The sequence below is a fragment of the Tympanuchus pallidicinctus genome, unplaced genomic scaffold, assembly GCF_026119805.1.
Source record: "Tympanuchus pallidicinctus isolate F22 unplaced genomic scaffold, pur_lepc_1.0 scaffold14, whole genome shotgun sequence".
In the NCBI taxonomy this organism is placed as follows: Eukaryota; Metazoa; Chordata; class Aves; order Galliformes; family Phasianidae; genus Tympanuchus; species Tympanuchus pallidicinctus.
In genome coordinates, this window is record NW_026294659.1 from 9,009,597 (window position 1) to 9,027,154 (window position 17,558).

At 41.9% G+C, this 17,558-nt stretch overlaps 1 protein-coding gene across 1 annotated transcript in view; it reads left to right on the forward strand.

Annotated features, from left to right (window-relative positions):
• Positions 1–17,558, forward strand: part of TSPAN7 (tetraspanin 7) — an 88,001-nt gene that overhangs the window by 62,458 nt on the left and 7,985 nt on the right. Inside the window, exons 2-5 of the mRNA XM_052674317.1 lie at positions 7,493–7,681; positions 9,854–9,928; positions 11,913–12,008; positions 13,175–13,330. Of these exons, the coding sequence (XP_052530277.1) occupies positions 7,493–7,681; positions 9,854–9,928; positions 11,913–12,008; positions 13,175–13,330 (516 nt within the window). The remainder of the gene's footprint in view (positions 1–7,492; positions 7,682–9,853; positions 9,929–11,912; positions 12,009–13,174; positions 13,331–17,558) is intronic.

Sequence of the window (17,558 nt, forward strand, 5' to 3'; positions counted from 1 at the left end):
TTGCCAAAGAGGGGTGGAAAGCATTATGAGAGCAACATATCTGGACAGAAGTCATCTCTGATTATACAGGCCCAGGGGCTGGTCCGGAGGGGGGATGCAATCCTTTCCATTCCTACAATACAAGGAATTATTCTGATGGTTTCCCTGTGCACGCCGTGCCTTTTGGCACACACCACAGTCCTGCTCTGTTACAGAAGCACTATGTTGTGGTGGGTTTAGTGACCACTGAAATACTATGAATCTGGTTATCAGTCATGGATGGTAGGAATGGGCCCTCTTTTGAGAAAAGGATATTCAGAAGATAAATCAAGGAGCCACTTAACTGCAGATGGGTTTTTGGCCATGCAAGGCAGTGCAGCATGTGCAGAGCAACCTGTAGGTGTGCTGGCCAGAGCCCTGCTGCAAAGATGCTGCCTTACTGTTGCATCAGGCCTAAACCATGAAATACACACACACTACACTCTTTGTTAGTGCTTCATCCCACAGAAAATACAATTACTCAGATTACCTTCCCCCAGTGAATTAGAGGAGCATTGGCCTCTTCTCTGGGTGTCAAGAATATCCCTCTGGGAGAGTTAGGGATATGGACACACTCTATTTCCTATAGGGTCAGTGGTGAGCAGTCTGACCAGTTGTGTTCTGTGTGATCACCTACTTGTCACTTTGATGGTTATTTGAGAGTTATTATTTTACTTCTTTTCCATAATATGGGTAGCAGCCCTGCCCACAGCAAAGAGGTTGGGATTGAATGACCTTTGAGATCCCTTTGAACCCAAACCATTCTATGATTCTTAATATTTTACAACTAGATTTACGTTTTCAGCTCTGAGGATATGAGAGCTGCAGCAACTCACGACAAGCATTCATGCACTTGCAGTAGCATCTCAGCAAGAAAGAGCAGTGAAGCTCACAAATATTTTTGAGAAAGAACTAAGAGTTAAGTCTGCGCAGAGGAAGCAGGTTGTTAAGTTTGACGTCAGCATATCTAATCAAAATCTGTATGTCAGGGCAAACTTACGGCTGTCTGCTGACCCGAATGCTGCAGCTTGCTCCTGCTGGTATTCCTGACTGTTTCTGCAGGGAGGGTACGGACCAGTAGTTTTAATAAACAGGAATCACACTTGAGTATGAACAGTGAGAGCTGTGCTAGGTAATCTGTTTTGTGACAGCAGCTGGTACTAGATGGATGCTCAGCAGTGTGGATCATAATTCAAAGAGATTGCTGGGGCAGAGGGACAAGCCAGGAGCTGCTGGACTTCCTGCCCACTAAGCAGCAGGAGGCAACTGGGAGCTCAAAGATCTGGGCAAAACAGGCAGTGGATTGCAGAGAGGGACAAAATGTAACAAATTCAGGTTGCGGCATTCTTCTTCACATCCTTTAGGATGGATTTCTTTAGAAAGGCATTGTTCAGGGGGAAGCTGTCAGAAAAAGAGAGGAAGGAGAGGGACAAGCCTGAGTTAGAAAAGATGGGAGACACTAGATTAAAAAAAAAAGTTTTTAAAAAGTTCTGACTGAAGCATTTGTTTCATCGGGTTTTTCTTAGCAGCTTCATTTTTTTGTGGAAATACTGGGCTATAACTTTAATAATTGCACCTTTGGTGGTGGTTTTGTGTTGCTGTTTTCTGTCAGTGTGCATCCTTTGTTTTTCCCAAAGCAGACAGAAAGCCATGAAAGAGTTGCCTTCTTCCAAAGACACAGCTTTCTTTTAGTTCCAGCAGCGGTCAGTACTGTGCAAAAGGTAATTGAGGTAGGTCTGTAAGGTACAGTGAAGATGCCCAGATACGAGGACAGAACATTCAGCTGTGTGGCTGGCTTACGTGCATCTCCACATTGCATCACATCTTCTCTTACTGCTTTGCTCCTGCCTCTGAAGAGCTCACACTGACGCTCCAAGGAAGATTTACGTCTGGTTTAGTCCCCTGCTGCCTGATGAGAGCCCAGTGAGGGAAGCAAAGATTCAAAGCCAGCCACTCTTCTTGCTCGGCAGGCTGCAAAGCAAGAACATTTTGAATGTGATCCTTCACTTATTTTGGGAAACTCATAAAATTTTCAGAGGTAGGCCAGTTATTTTTAAGCCTTTCCAGACATGCTTTTAACGCAAAGTATGCTCTGGATGCTGTCAAGGTCGACCATTTCTTTGTGACAGTTTCCCTCCCTTGGGGAAATATCTGGTAGATGTAATTAGCTGTGTGCCTTGGTCCTCTCTCATTTCCTCACAGCCTGCCTCACAACCGATCACTAGGCCTTTCAGCTTCAGCCAAGATGGATCACATGAATTCTTGTCTGCCTTGCCATGGCTTTGTCCATTTGATGTACAGACATTCTCTAACCTGTTTGAGAAGATTGCATCAGAATAGTTCTGAGACAGCATACCTCTACTGTGGTACAAGGAGGCTGGTGTTTGGAAATCAAGTAGCTGACATGGGTATTTTTCCATTAACCTCTTTTCTGCTGCTTTGGATCTCTTTTTAAGTTACACACATTTTGCATTCCTTTACCAAGGGTGTGAATATGAAACAAAATAAAATTAAAAAAAAAATGCCAACAATGAGATCTCGATTTATGAAGCTCACCTCCTGTTTCTTTTTTCTGTGGATAAAGAACTAATCCAGAGAAATGCTGAACTCTCTCAGATGCTTTGAAGTCAGTAGGGCTTGTTGCGTGCTCGGCATCAATGAGTATTGGGTACCAAGTCTTATTTTGCCACAGCTTAGGAAGCAAAATAGCTGACATCTGTAATGAACAGGAGGACATGAATTATGTAGACAAATAAACTAGCAATTACTGCTGCACATTTATCTTCACCTCTGTAAATGATAAACTTTAATGTTCCATATGGAAGCCCTGTGTATAAATTAGTTTCTCTGCATTTGGGGCTGTTGAAATCTCTGTGGATGTGAGATGGAGTTCCTTTTATATCTCCTGTCTCAGTTTGAGGCAGCAGCTCCCTCTATGCCATGCTGCAAATGCTCTGTGAGGTTTTGGGTGTGAAGAAAGCAGACTTCATTAGGATGCTGTGTGCATCCCGCTTGAAGGAGTATACAGTGTTTTCCTGAGTAATTCTGATGGAATTAAAGATAGAGTACTTTCAGAAGTTATTCTCTGGTTCTCTTATTTTTGTATTTCTTCCCCGTTATCCAGGGGAAGAGGGAGTTGATGGTTTAATCTTCATCCTGATACTATTAAAATATTCCTAGGCATTTTTGTATTGTGCCTCATTGAGAAACTGGATGTGTTCAGTCTTACTTCTGATTTCAGAAATACATAGCATTATCAAATTATCATTCTCTCCTTAGCTTCTATAAAGCTGCAGCATATCCTTGTATAAAAGCTATTGGCCATGTCTTTGTCTGCATGTCTCCTAGAAGGATAAGGTTTATTGGACAAGTGAAGTTACACCTAGCATTTAGTTCGGTTGTATGTCTGCCTGACTGAAGCATGCTAGCTTTTTCACCCCATCCAGTCAGCTCCAGGATTGGTGACAGTAAGGACCATGACATTGAGAACATCCATACTAACTCTGAAGGAAGGCAAATGAACTAGAAAGCTCGCTTTTTACTATCAGTTTTAAACTAAAATAGAGGAGGTTAGATGTTGGGCAGAAATCCTGTACTTAAATGATAGTGAGGCGCTGGCACAGCTGCCCAGAGAAGCTGTGGTGCCCCATCCCTGGAGGCGCTCAAGGCCAGGTAGGATGGGGCCCTGGGCAGCCTGAGCTGGTGGGGGGCAGCCCTGCCCATGGCAGGGATTGGGGTGGGTGGGCTTTGAGCTCCCTTCCAACCCAAACTGTTCTGTGATTCTATGAAAATCAGTGACTGGTGAAATGTATCAGTGATTATATGCTTAAGAAGAAGCAGAGCAAGATGCTTTGGTGGTCTCTGTGTTGTCAGAGACAAAGCCCAGTTTGTTCAAATGCTGAATAAGAGTATCTATACGTAGAGACATTAACTGTAAAGCAGCAGGAGATGATTTAGATTGAAACACTCCATGGGTACTTCATTTCAGTGGAGTTTTTCTTGGAAAATGACCAGGTTGCCTACCTGCTTCATTTCCTGCCATCTAGTCGGTCAAGGGTTTCGGAGCTGTGTTTGCCAAGCCTGAGTTCAGGAGCAATGAAGTGTGAGACTTTCTAGCTCTAAACAATACAATTTCTAGTTGTGTGTAGTCTTTATAATCTTTGCCTTGCTTGGATATATGTTTGATTTTTTTTTCTCCTATAAAATGGTTGACTTAATGATGGGCAGTCCTGGTGATGTTGTATTGAATGCTGCATCTCAAGTTTCCATGCTGAAGAAAAATGAGTCTTAGGGCTTCTGCAGTAGTGAATTTTTGTAAAGCCCTGCAAGGCATAATCTATCTTCAAAGAAATCCAGGATGAAATATCTTCTTAATAATGTTTAAGACTGGAGAAATAGCACAGAAAAGAACAAAAAATTGCATAGTGGTTTCTTACTCCTTTTTAGATCCTGAAGCACTGGGGGACGTGGTTACTAGGCATGGTGGTGATGGGTTTATGGTTGGATTAGATGATTTAAAGATCGTTTCTAACCTTAATGATTCTATGGTTTAAACCTTGTCACCATGTCACAACCAGGGCCACATAAGTAAAAGCTGAGGCCTAGTGACGCAGCTTAGGCCCTTCATGCCTCCCCTAGGCCATGGGAGTCCCAGTCTACCAAAGGACAGCTGCTGACCTTTCTCTCACAGTTCCTAATGTTAGGGCAAGATCTTCCCTATTGGCTCTTTTTAGAGGCAAATCTTTTTTGTTTTGTTTTGTTTTGTTTGTTTGTTTGTTTTCTTTCCAGTGCTTGTTTGAATGTGCCGCGCCAGATCTCTGGTCTGGGGCTCTGCAGTTTCTTCTGTGCCTGCTGCAGAGCTCGGGTCTGGTTGTGCTTTGAGACAACATGGCTTTGTATTAGCAGGGACACTGAGCCTTTCCAGGACAAATCTTAATTCCTAGTAAGGAAGGCCAGATTTTGCTGCTGCTCTCCTGCCCTATCTGTGCCAGCTTTTGCAGATGCTTATTTGTAATGTAGCTGTGGACTGTGATCCGTGGCTCAGGCAGGCTCTAAAAGGCTTTTAGCAACTCTCCTGTGTCTGCTAGGAGAGCTGAAGTATCTCCAGGGGATGACATGATAATCATATGCATGTATGTGCTGCCGTTTATCTTGGTGATTTGCTGATGTCTTTTCAAAGAAAGAAATACGTACATGCACAAACATACATGAGAAAGGCTCAGTATTCCAAATGAAAACATACATTTTTCCCCAATGAAATCCAATGTTTTCTAGCATATATTTCTATAGAAGGTCTGATTTCATAATGAGCAGAGCCTTGGAAAGAGTAAGGATAGCTCTGAGGACCCTCTCAACATTCTGAGATCTAGTGACTAAAATCTAACAGAGCATTCCAAGGTGTAATGTTTTTTTCTTTGAAGAGCCGAGAAGTCTGAAATCTGAATAGCCATTCACCACTGGTGTTTCAGATTTGCTGAGGATAGGTGGCCCTTGGTAGCTTTCAAGTGACAGAAGGAAGCTGCCATCTTTCACCTGGATTTCAAAATGCTTCAGATACCATAACTGCTCAAGATCCTCATGAAGCAGATGGCGTTACCTGTTTCACTGTGCTTTGATGGAAGCACATTCAACCTTATGCCTCTTCCATTGAAAAGTGTGAATGGAAGGAAAGGGAGTGGAGAAGATGAGGGAAATGAGGGAGAGGCTGTGCATTGCAGGAGGTACTTTAAGTTTACTTTCAGAACTTTCGTTGTGAATATCCCCACTGCCTTTAAAGAAAGCAGACCTGAAAACCAAAGAGGCAGCCAATACATAGGTTATGTGATGGATTCTTCCCCAAGTCTTTCCATGTCATAAACTGGAGAGGAACCCTTGAGATACAGGGAAACCAGACTCTTAAAATGCGCAGTAAAGGGTTATAATTGTTTCAAATAGTGGAGCATAAATGCTTTTTATTGTAAGACCAGAGTTCTCTTTGCAGTGTGAAGCCGCTTGTTTGTTTTGGCAGCAAAGGCCACTTTTACTGCTCCCTAGGGGTTGTGGTAAAACTTTCAGCAGCTCAGCTCAGGCACAGAAACCAGCCCTTTGTCCAACCAGAGGCAAGAAACCAAGTTTTGCTCTTCGGATTTCAGAATCCCTTGCAGCTCGCTTCCTGGCTGAGTAAGGACTGAGAGCTTTTTATGATGCTGCACTGAGAGATGAACAGGAGTTGGATCTACTCTTACTCTCCTGTAGGCAAGAGAGCCAAAGTTTTTGCTAGTCTAGAGGTGTGGCAGAAATACCAGCACCTGCTTTGGCAGGTCAGGGGCTAAGGGATGTTTAGAGAAACAGCAGGAATTGGTGGGTTTCTCCAGCAGTGCTGCACCCTGCTGTGCTCTGGGCAGGGAGCCAGACAGGGACATTTCTTTTCCTATAACTCAGAGGTGAGCTGGGGAGGAATACAAGGAGATAAAAAGAGTTAAAATTACCAGATGAAATTATTTTCTCTGTGTTATAAAAAGAGGGGTATGTTAATTTGATTTTCTCTACCTGCCCTCCAATCCTTTGGTTTCACTTTAAGCTACTCTTTGACCTCAAGGATAGCAGTGGCACTTCCTTCTGCTCTATGCCCCAACTCCCTCCATTATCTCCATCCCTGCCACTGTCCAGGGAGCTCCACTGGGGACTGCCTTAATGCTTTTAACTTAATTTATATATATATATATATATTCTTGTTAGCAATACATTACCACTGGGTTTCCAGGGTGTGAATATCTAATTCACACCTCAGGTAAGAGACTGGCTGTTCCCAGGAACCCATACTTAGGGGAGAAGATTCTGCTTCGCTTGGGGTCTCACTTGCTGAGCGAGGGAGTGGGAAAAGCTCAGCTTCCAGAGCCACACACTATAAGGGATGCTGTGTTTCTAGAGCTAGGTGCTTGAGCCCAGGTTGAATGGGGCCCTGGGTAGCCTGATCTAGTGAGTGGCATCCCTGCCTGTGGCTGCAGAGTTAGTATGGGTGAGCTTTGAGGTCCCCTTTCCAATCCATACCATTCTGTGGTTCTCTGAAAAAGGGCAGGATTTGTAGAAGCAAATTTGGTGGTTGTTCAGTTTTTGTGGCAAAGCTCAAGTATGGGCAGTTGCTGGTTTTTGGTAAGATAGATGGATTTGAGCACCTTTCTTGGCATGCTGTAGAACATAGAGCCTGTTCCTATCCAGAGTGGGGCTACCAGCAAGCTCTCTATTCTCCCTTGGCAATCATAAGCCTTGCAGTGATTAGCCCTAGGTGTCTGACCTCTGTTTGTGGCCTTAATATAACATCTGCAGATACTGGAAATTGTCCATCCCTTTTTCTATCCATCCCTTTGAAGTTAGTAAAAGTCCTGAGGTCTCCTACCAACAGAACCGCACCGATGAGTCTCTTCAGGATCACTGTGTACTGAATTTGGATGTCTTCACTGATAGCTCCTGACGGCTTTCTCCTCTTGCTTTGCAGATCACAGGCGTTATCCTTCTTGCAGTCGGCGTCTGGGGCAAGCTCACTCTAGGCACGTACATCTCTCTCATTGCGGAGAACTCCACCAATGCCCCCTATGTGCTCATTGGGACGGGAACCACAATCATTGTCTTCGGGCTTTTCGGTTGCTTTGCCACTTGTCGTGGCAGCCCATGGATGCTGAAACTGGTAAGTGTGTTGAAGTGCCAAAGTGCAGAAAAAGGGTTTTGTCAGTACGTTATGATTTCTTGCTCCTACCCCAAGCTTCACCAGATGTTAACATGTTTTTTTAGGCACAGAATCTAGATTTTATGGATCTTAATGTTCAACACATGTTTCTTTTGGATAAAGAAGTGAAAAAAAGTACCTGCCAAAGCTAGTTGTTGATTGAGTATGAATGAATTTTGCTACTGCACAGCATACAGGCTCGTGTGTGGCTGAGAGCAAGGGTAAAGTGCCACTGATGAATTACTCCGTGACCAATTCTATGGCCATTCTGTATTTATGTGAGCCAGACAGGTGTATTTACAGTCTTAAAAATGTTCACAGCACCATAAATGTGAAATGCATTTGAAATATAGATTAAGGGGGTCTTTTTAATACTCTGGTGTGAAATCTGCAGAAAAACATTTGATACTTTCTAAATGCATGCCAGCCTTGCTTTTTTTTCCTAACATTCACTCTAATAAAGTATGTCAACCCCAGAAAACAAAGCTCTGTATTGTATGTTTTTCCAAAAAGCACTGTGGAACGGAGCTACTCAAAGCAGAGGTACAGCAGTCATCGCTCAGTCCAGTTTAACCTCTCTCACTATAAGTTTCTCTGAGTTTTCCAGTTCACTTTAAAATGCAAAGTTACTAGTAGTTAAACAAATCTGTATCACGGACTGTGTATTTTAGGAATATTCAGGAGCAAAATCTTACATATGTACATATGTAGTCATTTGTTGGGTAGAAATACCACTTGTGAAACACTGACATGATAGAAAAGCACTTGACAGTAAACTCATCTGCTGCCAAAGTATTTTGAGGCCAATTTCCTAAGAAGATGAGCTGATTCTCCCCTTAAAAAGGGCTTTGTAAAGGGAGTTAATTTGCTAAGGTGGTGGCACAGTGGGGCATAAGCATGAGCTGCAGACTGACAGCGGGTATGTGCACCTATACCTGATGCTGTTGAAGATGCACTACTGTTTCTGGCTGGTGATGTGTTGTCAGGGTGTGTGTACAGGCTTGTCAGTTATTGCAGTCCAGATGTGAAAGAAATAAAGAGTGAAAGAAGATAAAAGTCCATAGGAAATCAGGCTCTGCTGGTTGCTCCATAAGTCATGTAACTTGTTTAAAGGTATGTCCTCTAACTTAGCGTGGCATGGTGCTGTTCCAGGCAGATCATTCTGTTTTCATTGTGCACATGAGAAATACTTCAAAACCTTATTTCTTTGCCTGAAAACAGGCAGTGATGTGACAGCAGCATTAGTTGTGGAGAGTGATTTTTCTTGTTCTGTCTCTACTTTTGTCGTCCCTTCTCCAGCAACCTTCAATTAAAATTAAATTTCCTTCTTTCCATCAGAACTGAATTTAATTTGTTTCCTTTTTGGAGTAACTGTTGAGTATTTAGAACATGTTGCAAAAAGTCATTTTCCCACAAGAAGATTAAGACCCAACTTCACGTTTTACCACCTCACTTTGCATTTATTTCTTCGCTTTTTTTTTTGAATATTTTTGGCCTGCATGTATTTTTCATAGTTTGTGAGAGGAGCTATACTGAAAGCTACTGTTCTCAAGGTTTATTTAGCTCTGAATCCAAATGCTGCAAAAATTCAAACGTGGGCTTTGGCTCAGCAAAATGTTAGGGGCATCTGTCTGGTATTCCCATGAGAATGTTTCCAGTGAAGTCAGTCAGTTCATTCTTTTGAGAAACTTCAGGAGTCAGGCTAGAAATCCCAATCTAGCAGCAAGAGATGGATAAACGTGAGCCAGAACATCTGGAGAAGCTTATTTACTTTATCAGAGGGCCATACAAACAAAAAGGGACTGTTTGTATTCCCTACTGCAAGATCAAAACCCTAGTGACTTGTGATCCATCTCTGGAATGTGTGTTTTAATTTATATGAAAACGCTAAGAAATACAGGAACAGAAAGGTCAGAAGAGCTAGTAATTGGAAAGTGCATGTAATTTGTGAGTTGCATAAATACATGCTACATACTCGTGCAGTAGCCTATGTATTGCCTTCAAATAAACTTTGTTAACATCTTTAAATGGTATCAAGAGCAGAAATTGTGGATTAAACTCTGTGATGAACAGTATTTGTGCTGAAAGAAAATCCTGTCACACTGTGACTTCTCATGCCTCCTTTCTTTTCAGTACGCCATGTTCTTGTCCCTGGTGTTCCTGGCTGAGCTAGTGGCTGGCATTTCAGGGTTTGTGTTTCGCCACGAGGTAGGTGGAAATGTGCTGAGGTTGCATGTGGCAGTGCCTCCCTGGGCACGAGCTGCTGAGAAGTGCTCTGGAGCATGGGCAGTTTGTAAGTGGCTGAGTTCAGCAGCTCCGTATGCATCTCCAGGGATGTGGCTGATGTTCAACAATAACGTGCACAGCTCTTAAAAATGATGCGATTCCAAATGAAGGGATTTAGCCAGAGCTCTCAGCCTCAGCTGTGTGGTATTTACTCTGGAGCTATCGGTTTTTGTGTGTCCATCGCATAAGATCTTCTTTACTCTTTTGCGTATGCTGAAAACTGCAAAACAGATTAAATACTTTTCTTAAACACAGCTTCTTCAGCCAGGCAAGCACTTGTTTATGTAAGGCACAGAGTACTTTTGCATCAGAGCATGTTTGATGTTTCATAAATCTTTTTTTTTTTTTTAGGGAGGAGGTGGAATAGGGTAGTATTTCTATACTGGGAATAGGGAGAGATTAGAAGTAGCGTGAGATAGGAAACTGGGACAGGAAGAAGCTTTAAAAAACCATGATTTGTAGTAGCACTTCTGCTTCATCCACTGTAATCAGGTCTATCTCTGGTTTTAAGTCCATGAATCTATATGCAATTAATGCTGAACCAGAACAAAACCCCAGAGACCTTCGTAGTCTCCTCTCTTTGTTATTAGTTTTTTTAGTCTCCTCTTTTGACATGAGAATTTCCTTAGTATGGATTCTTCTGGTTCCTTACAAGTGGTGAGTGGCTTTTAATTCGATCTTGAAAGTCCTGTCCATCTGCTCAAGGTTGCCATTTTATCTGGCCTTGGCAGCCTTGGTGTGTGACACTGCTGCTCCTCCTTGGCAGAAGCAGTTTCTTGTGAAGGTCACCACAGCGTGGGTTGACCAAATCATCTCCTACCTGTCCCCTTTACCGCCCCGCTGGAAGCACCTTTTGCAGTGATGTACCTGACTTTTGCCCTGAGGGATCTCAATTTCACCATGTGTGCTAGAGATGTTCTCTTGGTGCCCTCCTAGTTCCTTAGGATGTGCTAAGTAAGAATGATGGCTTTGTATCTTCTTCTGTCCGGGGGCAGTAGACTGTGACCTGTAACCCCCCTGCATGGGCCATGTCCTGGGACTGTGGCATCATAGTCACTGCTACATGCTGTGTCAAGAAACTCCAGCTCTCATCACATAGCCCTGAGCAAAGAGATTCACGCAACCTCTTTAAAAATCAGTGCTGAAGCAAAGCATTCGGGGAAAAAAGCAACAAAAGATATCCTTCTCATAGGTGAAGTCTTTTTATCACCCCCTTTTAGACACCTGGCAGGCTTGACTTCCCGGGGTGCCTGCAGCCGATGGTGGTACATCCACCTGCTTCCTCTCCACATCTTCCTAGTGTTTCATAAGGGACTTCCCTATTTAACCACTAACAGTTCTTGTCTGCTTTCAGTGGTCACATTTTTGCACGTTCCTTGGTTGCTGATTAGCTTGAAAAGGAAAGAAAATCCTTGAAACCAATGATTTTCTCTTGATCTCGGGGAAAAAAAAAAAACAAGATTAAAACCTTAGCTGGGTAGTATGCCAAGGATCTGTGATCCTGAAGCATCTGCTTTGAACTGTGATTTGTGGAGCCATCCTTTTGCTGTCCGCTTTTGCTTCTAGAGAGCCGTGGTTCAACTGAACCAGTACATACAAGCCCCAAACATCCCCAAAACTTTTTTACATTAACACCCAAACCATCAGTATTCTGTTTTTAAAATTAAAGCAGTTTGCTGGGGTAGTGTTCCTTGAATATACCCCAATTGGAAAATACCATCAGTAGACTCCTGGCAGTAAAGAGGGACCTCCGCCATCTCTGAAAGCATTCTTTAAAAAGAGTTTGAAGGGCTACCTCAGTTTGCCTTTTTAGGTTTAAAAATGTGTTTGTTTCCTGCAATTAGTGCTCAGATGTTACACCTTTCATTTTTCACTGGTGGTGGCTTTTTCTTCCTCGCCTTCTTAGATCAAGGATACCTTCCTTAGGACATACACTGAAGCAATCCAGAATTACAACAAGAATGATGAGCGGAGCCATGCAGTGGATAATGTACAAGAAAGTGTAAGTCTGAAATTGGATATTAAAAATGAATAAAGAGAGACAAAGCATACTTTCACATTCAATCACTGAACATGAAGTGCCAACGTCTCAATCTGCGAGCTGTATTTTGCAAGCAAAATTCAGCCTTTAAGGTTTGGTCTTGCTTCGCATTTCTGACTGTAGCCCTGCCTGTTTGCATGTCTGGTTTTTTACTATATGAAATTAGGCTTGTGTATGCTTGAGATGACATGCTGCTCTGGCAAAGTTAATGGGAACTTTACCATATGCACCAGTGAAACTAGGTTTTGCCCTGAGCGTCTACCAGTTGTAGAATAGTTGCCTCACAAAGCATGCCCTATTTTGTTTAGGAGATTTGCTGGATGCCATGCCTAAGGCATCAGGAAATACTAAATGTCAATATTTCAAAAACAATATTGCAACAGCACCATACTGGTGTACTCTTAATGCTGTTGTTTTGTCAAATTGATTGCAATTACTTCTAATCTTGTGCCTGGCTGATGTTAGAAAACGTATACCAGTGGGATGGAAACTTTTTACAATTGATTCAGATAAACTGATGTGAGCCCAAATTAGAGAGTGGCAAAAATCGAAATAAAAAGTATTGCATCCAACATGCTTGTACAAGATTGCTAAATTTTAATGAGCTCAGTACAAACTGCCCAATAAAGATGAGACCTGTACTGTTTGACCCCAGATCCTGAACTACATTTAGGAGGCAGTTTTTTCTTTAAGAGTGGTGGTCACTGGGCAGCCCTTATTCTTCAGGGAATCTGTCATTAGGATTATAAAACATTGTAGATCTGAGCTGGATCAGATTTTTTTTTTATTCTCTAGTATCCTGCATCATTCATCAACTGCAGCTGTTTTGTTCACAAAGCACAATGAATGGCTGGCAGAGGAGACCGATGAATTAACAGAAGAAACTGAGTGTATTTTTTCCAAAAAAGAAAGCAGATGTAGCTACTGATAGGTACTTATGGGTGGGATGTAAAAAGGGTATAAGGCTCTGATTATTCTTGTTTAGCAGCACAAATCAAGTAAGTATAAAATTGAGGAAAGTGGGAGATGGTTTTCAAGAAAGTTTGAAGTAAGATTTCAATGTCCATTTTGTCATTCTTTGTTTGTTTGTTTGTTTGTTTGTTAAACCTACCTCTTTTTTCCCACAGCTGAGCTGCTGTGGCATTCAGAGCTATACCAACTGGAGCACCAGCCCTTACTTCTTCAAACATGGCATCCCTACAAGCTGTTGCATGAACTCCAGTGACTGCAATACTCAGGATCTGCGCAATATGACCGTGGCTGCCACTAAAGTAAACCAGAAGGTACTAGAAATGTTGTGCCAGTGGAAAATGTTATGAAAGTATCTAGTATGTCAGTGGAGCATATGGCTACTTGTAATGGCATTTCATTTCACGTGGGTGTTGATAACAATGTGTATTGGGGTGGAGTGATGGTAACGAGAGGCTTTGCCTCACTCTTGCTTTCAAATTCCTTAATCTGACCTTTCTCAAGTGTGTGGTTGCAGTGACATTTCTGATAAGAAGGAAATTTGTTCCCCTTCCTTGTAACACTGATTCGAGTACTGCACTGCACACAGAAGCAATGCTGACCACGCCAAGAGTGCATGCAGCACGTGTTTGCCATTAAGAGCAGGGTCTGTCACTGCTTCTCTGCACTCTGCTGCTGAATGCTGTGCTTTTCTGTAGTGAGGTGGAGGGAAAGATAGGTTTTATTCCTGCTTGTGTTCCAGTAGAAATATCAGTCATAGGGCATAACTATGGGAAAGCAGAACAGGAGTAGGAAATCAGGTTAGGAAAACAGGGAGGAAAGGAATAACTGGGAAACAAAGACACAGGGAAGGGGAGAGTAAAGGGCAAACGATGCAGCACATATAGCAGACGCAGCACTGGAGAGATACAACTCGAGTTTTACCCTGAAGTACTGCTGCATCATCAATTCTTTCTATGCAAAATTTGCAAGAGGCAACAGACAGTTTATTGATAAAATGAATTGTTTGTAGCCTGTTTACCAAGCTAAGTTGTGGCGTACCTCACTTTGACTTAAGGATTATTTTCTTTGCTATTTTTGTTTTCAGAGCTGAATACACAAAAGAAGGGAAAAAGAAGAGATTAGGGAAAATGGAGAAAATAGACATGCCTTTCTGTTTTCTGTTTCTGTCTTTTTCACCTCAGTCACTGTGGATCAAAAAGTTGGAATGGTGGCTGAGCAAGCCTGCAACATCTTTTTTTGAAAAGCAGTCAAGTGGACAACATTTTCTAGCATATATTAACAAAGGGATAGAAGAGAATTATTTCCCAATGACTTTTTCTCTTCTGAACAGTTTATTTTCTGTAATAGTTTAGTGAGAGCCACTTGTTGCAGATGTACTTGGAGCAGTAGCGACATCCATCTGTTATGAAACTCACAGTAGTTGCCAGCAAAGTAATGCTGCTGGGTTGCATAAGATATATATATAGAGAGAGAGAGAATATAAAGGATGATCAAGGCCATTCATTTTCACTTTGTGAACTTGTAGTAACTTTCTGTTTTCATCAAAGTGGAAAAATGGTGAGAGGCAGGATAAAGGTGGATCAGGAAAGCATTCTGGTGTGTATGCATCCTCGGAAGGTGTCCTGTCCTCTAATGGGGGGTCCTATTTGGGACGGCCATATGCTTTGACCCTTTCCAGGCTGCATAACTATGCAGGTGCCATTTCGTTTTCACTGCCAAGTGTAGTGTTGCACTGAGGACTTTCTGTCCATTTGTGAGTTCTCTTGGCAAAGGCCACCCACAGATTTTGTAAGGAGCAGCTGAGGAATGAACTTGTGTTAGACCAGTGCTAGTGAGTCACTTCTAGCCACGCTTACTCCTCAGCTTGTATCTTCTGTCTAATGCCCAGGTCACCCAATAGAACTGTTGATTCCTCAGTTGGAAAGTCCTGTGACTTCTGAAAAACTGTGTCCAATTTTCTGAGGTAGACATTTGTATTCAGAAGTTGTAAAGATTTCTACTTAGCATCTGTCAGATCTTGGAGTTGTCCTTAATGCTCGAACAAGGTGAGATGTGAAAGGGGCATGAAAAATAAGAAGGAAATTGTGAGAAAAGGTTGTGTGGCCTCCTGGTTTCACTTCAGATAAGAATCAAAAGCCATTCCCTCTGGCACTTTGCTCTGTGTGTTTTGAAGAAAAATGAAAATGCATGTTCTCCTCACTGCAGAAGATCCTTGTTACTGTTCCTATGAAAAAGTATATTTGAAATACAGATTTTTGGTGGATCCTGCAAAATGATCAGTAGGACAAGCTCTGTTCGATGAGCTAATCAAGTTACTGGTAGTCTGTGAGAAATAATGATAAGCTATCCAAGAGGATTAACTAAAGATCAAACTGAAGGACTAGAAGAAAACACTCTCAGATTTTCTTTGCCAACACTGCCACTGACTTGCTTAGTGACTTTGGGTATATCATTTAGTCTGCCAGTTTCTTCATCTAAGGTGGGACTAACACCTAGTTTTAAAAGCTGTAATTAAGATTAACTCATAGTGCTCTTAATCTTCAGAGTTTCTTACCAACAAATCTCAGGAACTATTTCTCTCTAAAATCTTAATAAAGGAAAAGATGGATGTTGTCAAGAATACTTGCTAGATTGTAACTTATGTCCTCCGAATCAGCATCCGGATGCATGCACACAGCTTCACATACTGCATATGCATCTCTTGAGTGCTTCTTGCACTCTTCCTCACATGCACTATAAGAACTGAGCAATTAGTTGTACTTATGCAATGCACTTCAGGAAACAGAATATTGTGATTTGGAAAAACAGTCTTCAGATGGGGAAAGTGATGACACCTATCTCTCTTGCGTGTGTTTTTAAGGAGATCTTCTGACGCCTTCAAATTACCATTGCTGTTAGGTGTTGCATCTCTCAAAGGTTGTTGAACAGAAGAGATTTCAGGCAAGCTAGGAGAACATGAAAGATCTGGTTGAGAAATCTAATCTTGTTTCATAATATGTAGAACACACACAGAGCTATAGTTGCTTGATATGTTAAATACACAAACTTGAATTTAACATACTGTACAGTGTTGTAAGACATAATTAATCTGTATGCGTAAACATTTCACAACTGAATAATGGCTGTGCTGGTCCTTGGTTAGTAGTGGTTATTAGGTTTACCATTTCATTACTCCCAGGATTAAACAAAATGTCTTCTGATATTACAGAAGAGGTTAGAGAAATGATATCTTTTAGGCCATGAATGGCCTGTCTGCAACAGATGACACTGTCCTTTCCTTCTAGCTGTTATTTCTTTCAACCGGTATAGAGTTGGATGCTGCTCCATATCTTGCCTGGTCTCTTTGACAGATGAAGGCAAGCAGAATGCCTCACTTGACACCTGAAGCATGTTTGTATTAAACATCTGGAATATTAGGAGATCAGCTTTGTTTACTCATTTTTGACACCTCTGAAATAACAGGGAGAGTTCCTTGAGTGTTTGCAAAAGTAGTGTGTGTGTGGATAGAGGGCAAATGGCAGAGATGCATATCCAGCAGGACTGGAGGCCAAACTGGGAAAGGGAACTCACACTTATTTCTGTCATTTCCATCTTCTGATAAAGTGGATAAAGTTCTAACATTAAATGCAATGCCTTGGGACTGACTTTGTGCTGAGAGTGCTGTTGATCTTTTGGGTAATGGTGGCAGAAGGGCTGAGAGATGGCTCTCTATTGTGTGGGCAGGTGGTTTAGTAATGAAAGAAAAAATAGATTCCTTTAGGGACCACAGACTAGGGAAACTAATTTCGAAGTTTTTTGTTTCTTTGTGTGTTTTAAGGAACAGTAGGCAAGTGGAGAAACTCACATAAAGTTAGTGTAATGATGGGGACATCTCAAAATAGCCTGTCCCAGAGAAGGGCAGCTACATGAATTTTCTGGTATGTGCTGTGAACTGAGAGGTATGAGGGAGCAGGTCAGCTGGTGCAGTCAGGGTTTGAGCCAGAGATATAAAATCGGATTTGGAGAGCTGGACAGATTATTGTATGTCCTAGAGCAAACAGACAAGGAAGCTTCATACAAATGTTTGATGACTTCATTAGATGGTTTAGAGTTGGATGCTGCTCCATGTCATGCCCTGGTCTCTCTGACAGATGATGGCAAGTAGAATGCCTCACTTGACACATGAAGCATGCTTGTATTAAACATCTGGAATATTAGGAGATCAACTTTGTTTACTCATCTTTGACACCTATATTGTATTATAATATTACTATATGTTGTTACTGCTATGGTTTCAGATCAAAGCTATATTGATGTTTATTCAATCAATGCAAACTGCAGTTCCTTTAATAAGACCTATAAAAATGAGTGCAGCGTAACATTTAGCTTTTAAAAATATTCCAATGCAGTTTTTTGGTAGAAAGAGCCATTTTTGTCACATCATTTTGTTCCATCATTCATTCAGAAATCCTATTAAATAAAAAGGCGACTTTGTTGGATACAGCAGCAAAAAATATCATCTAACCCAAGAACATCTGAAATGAGGTGTGTGTGTATGCA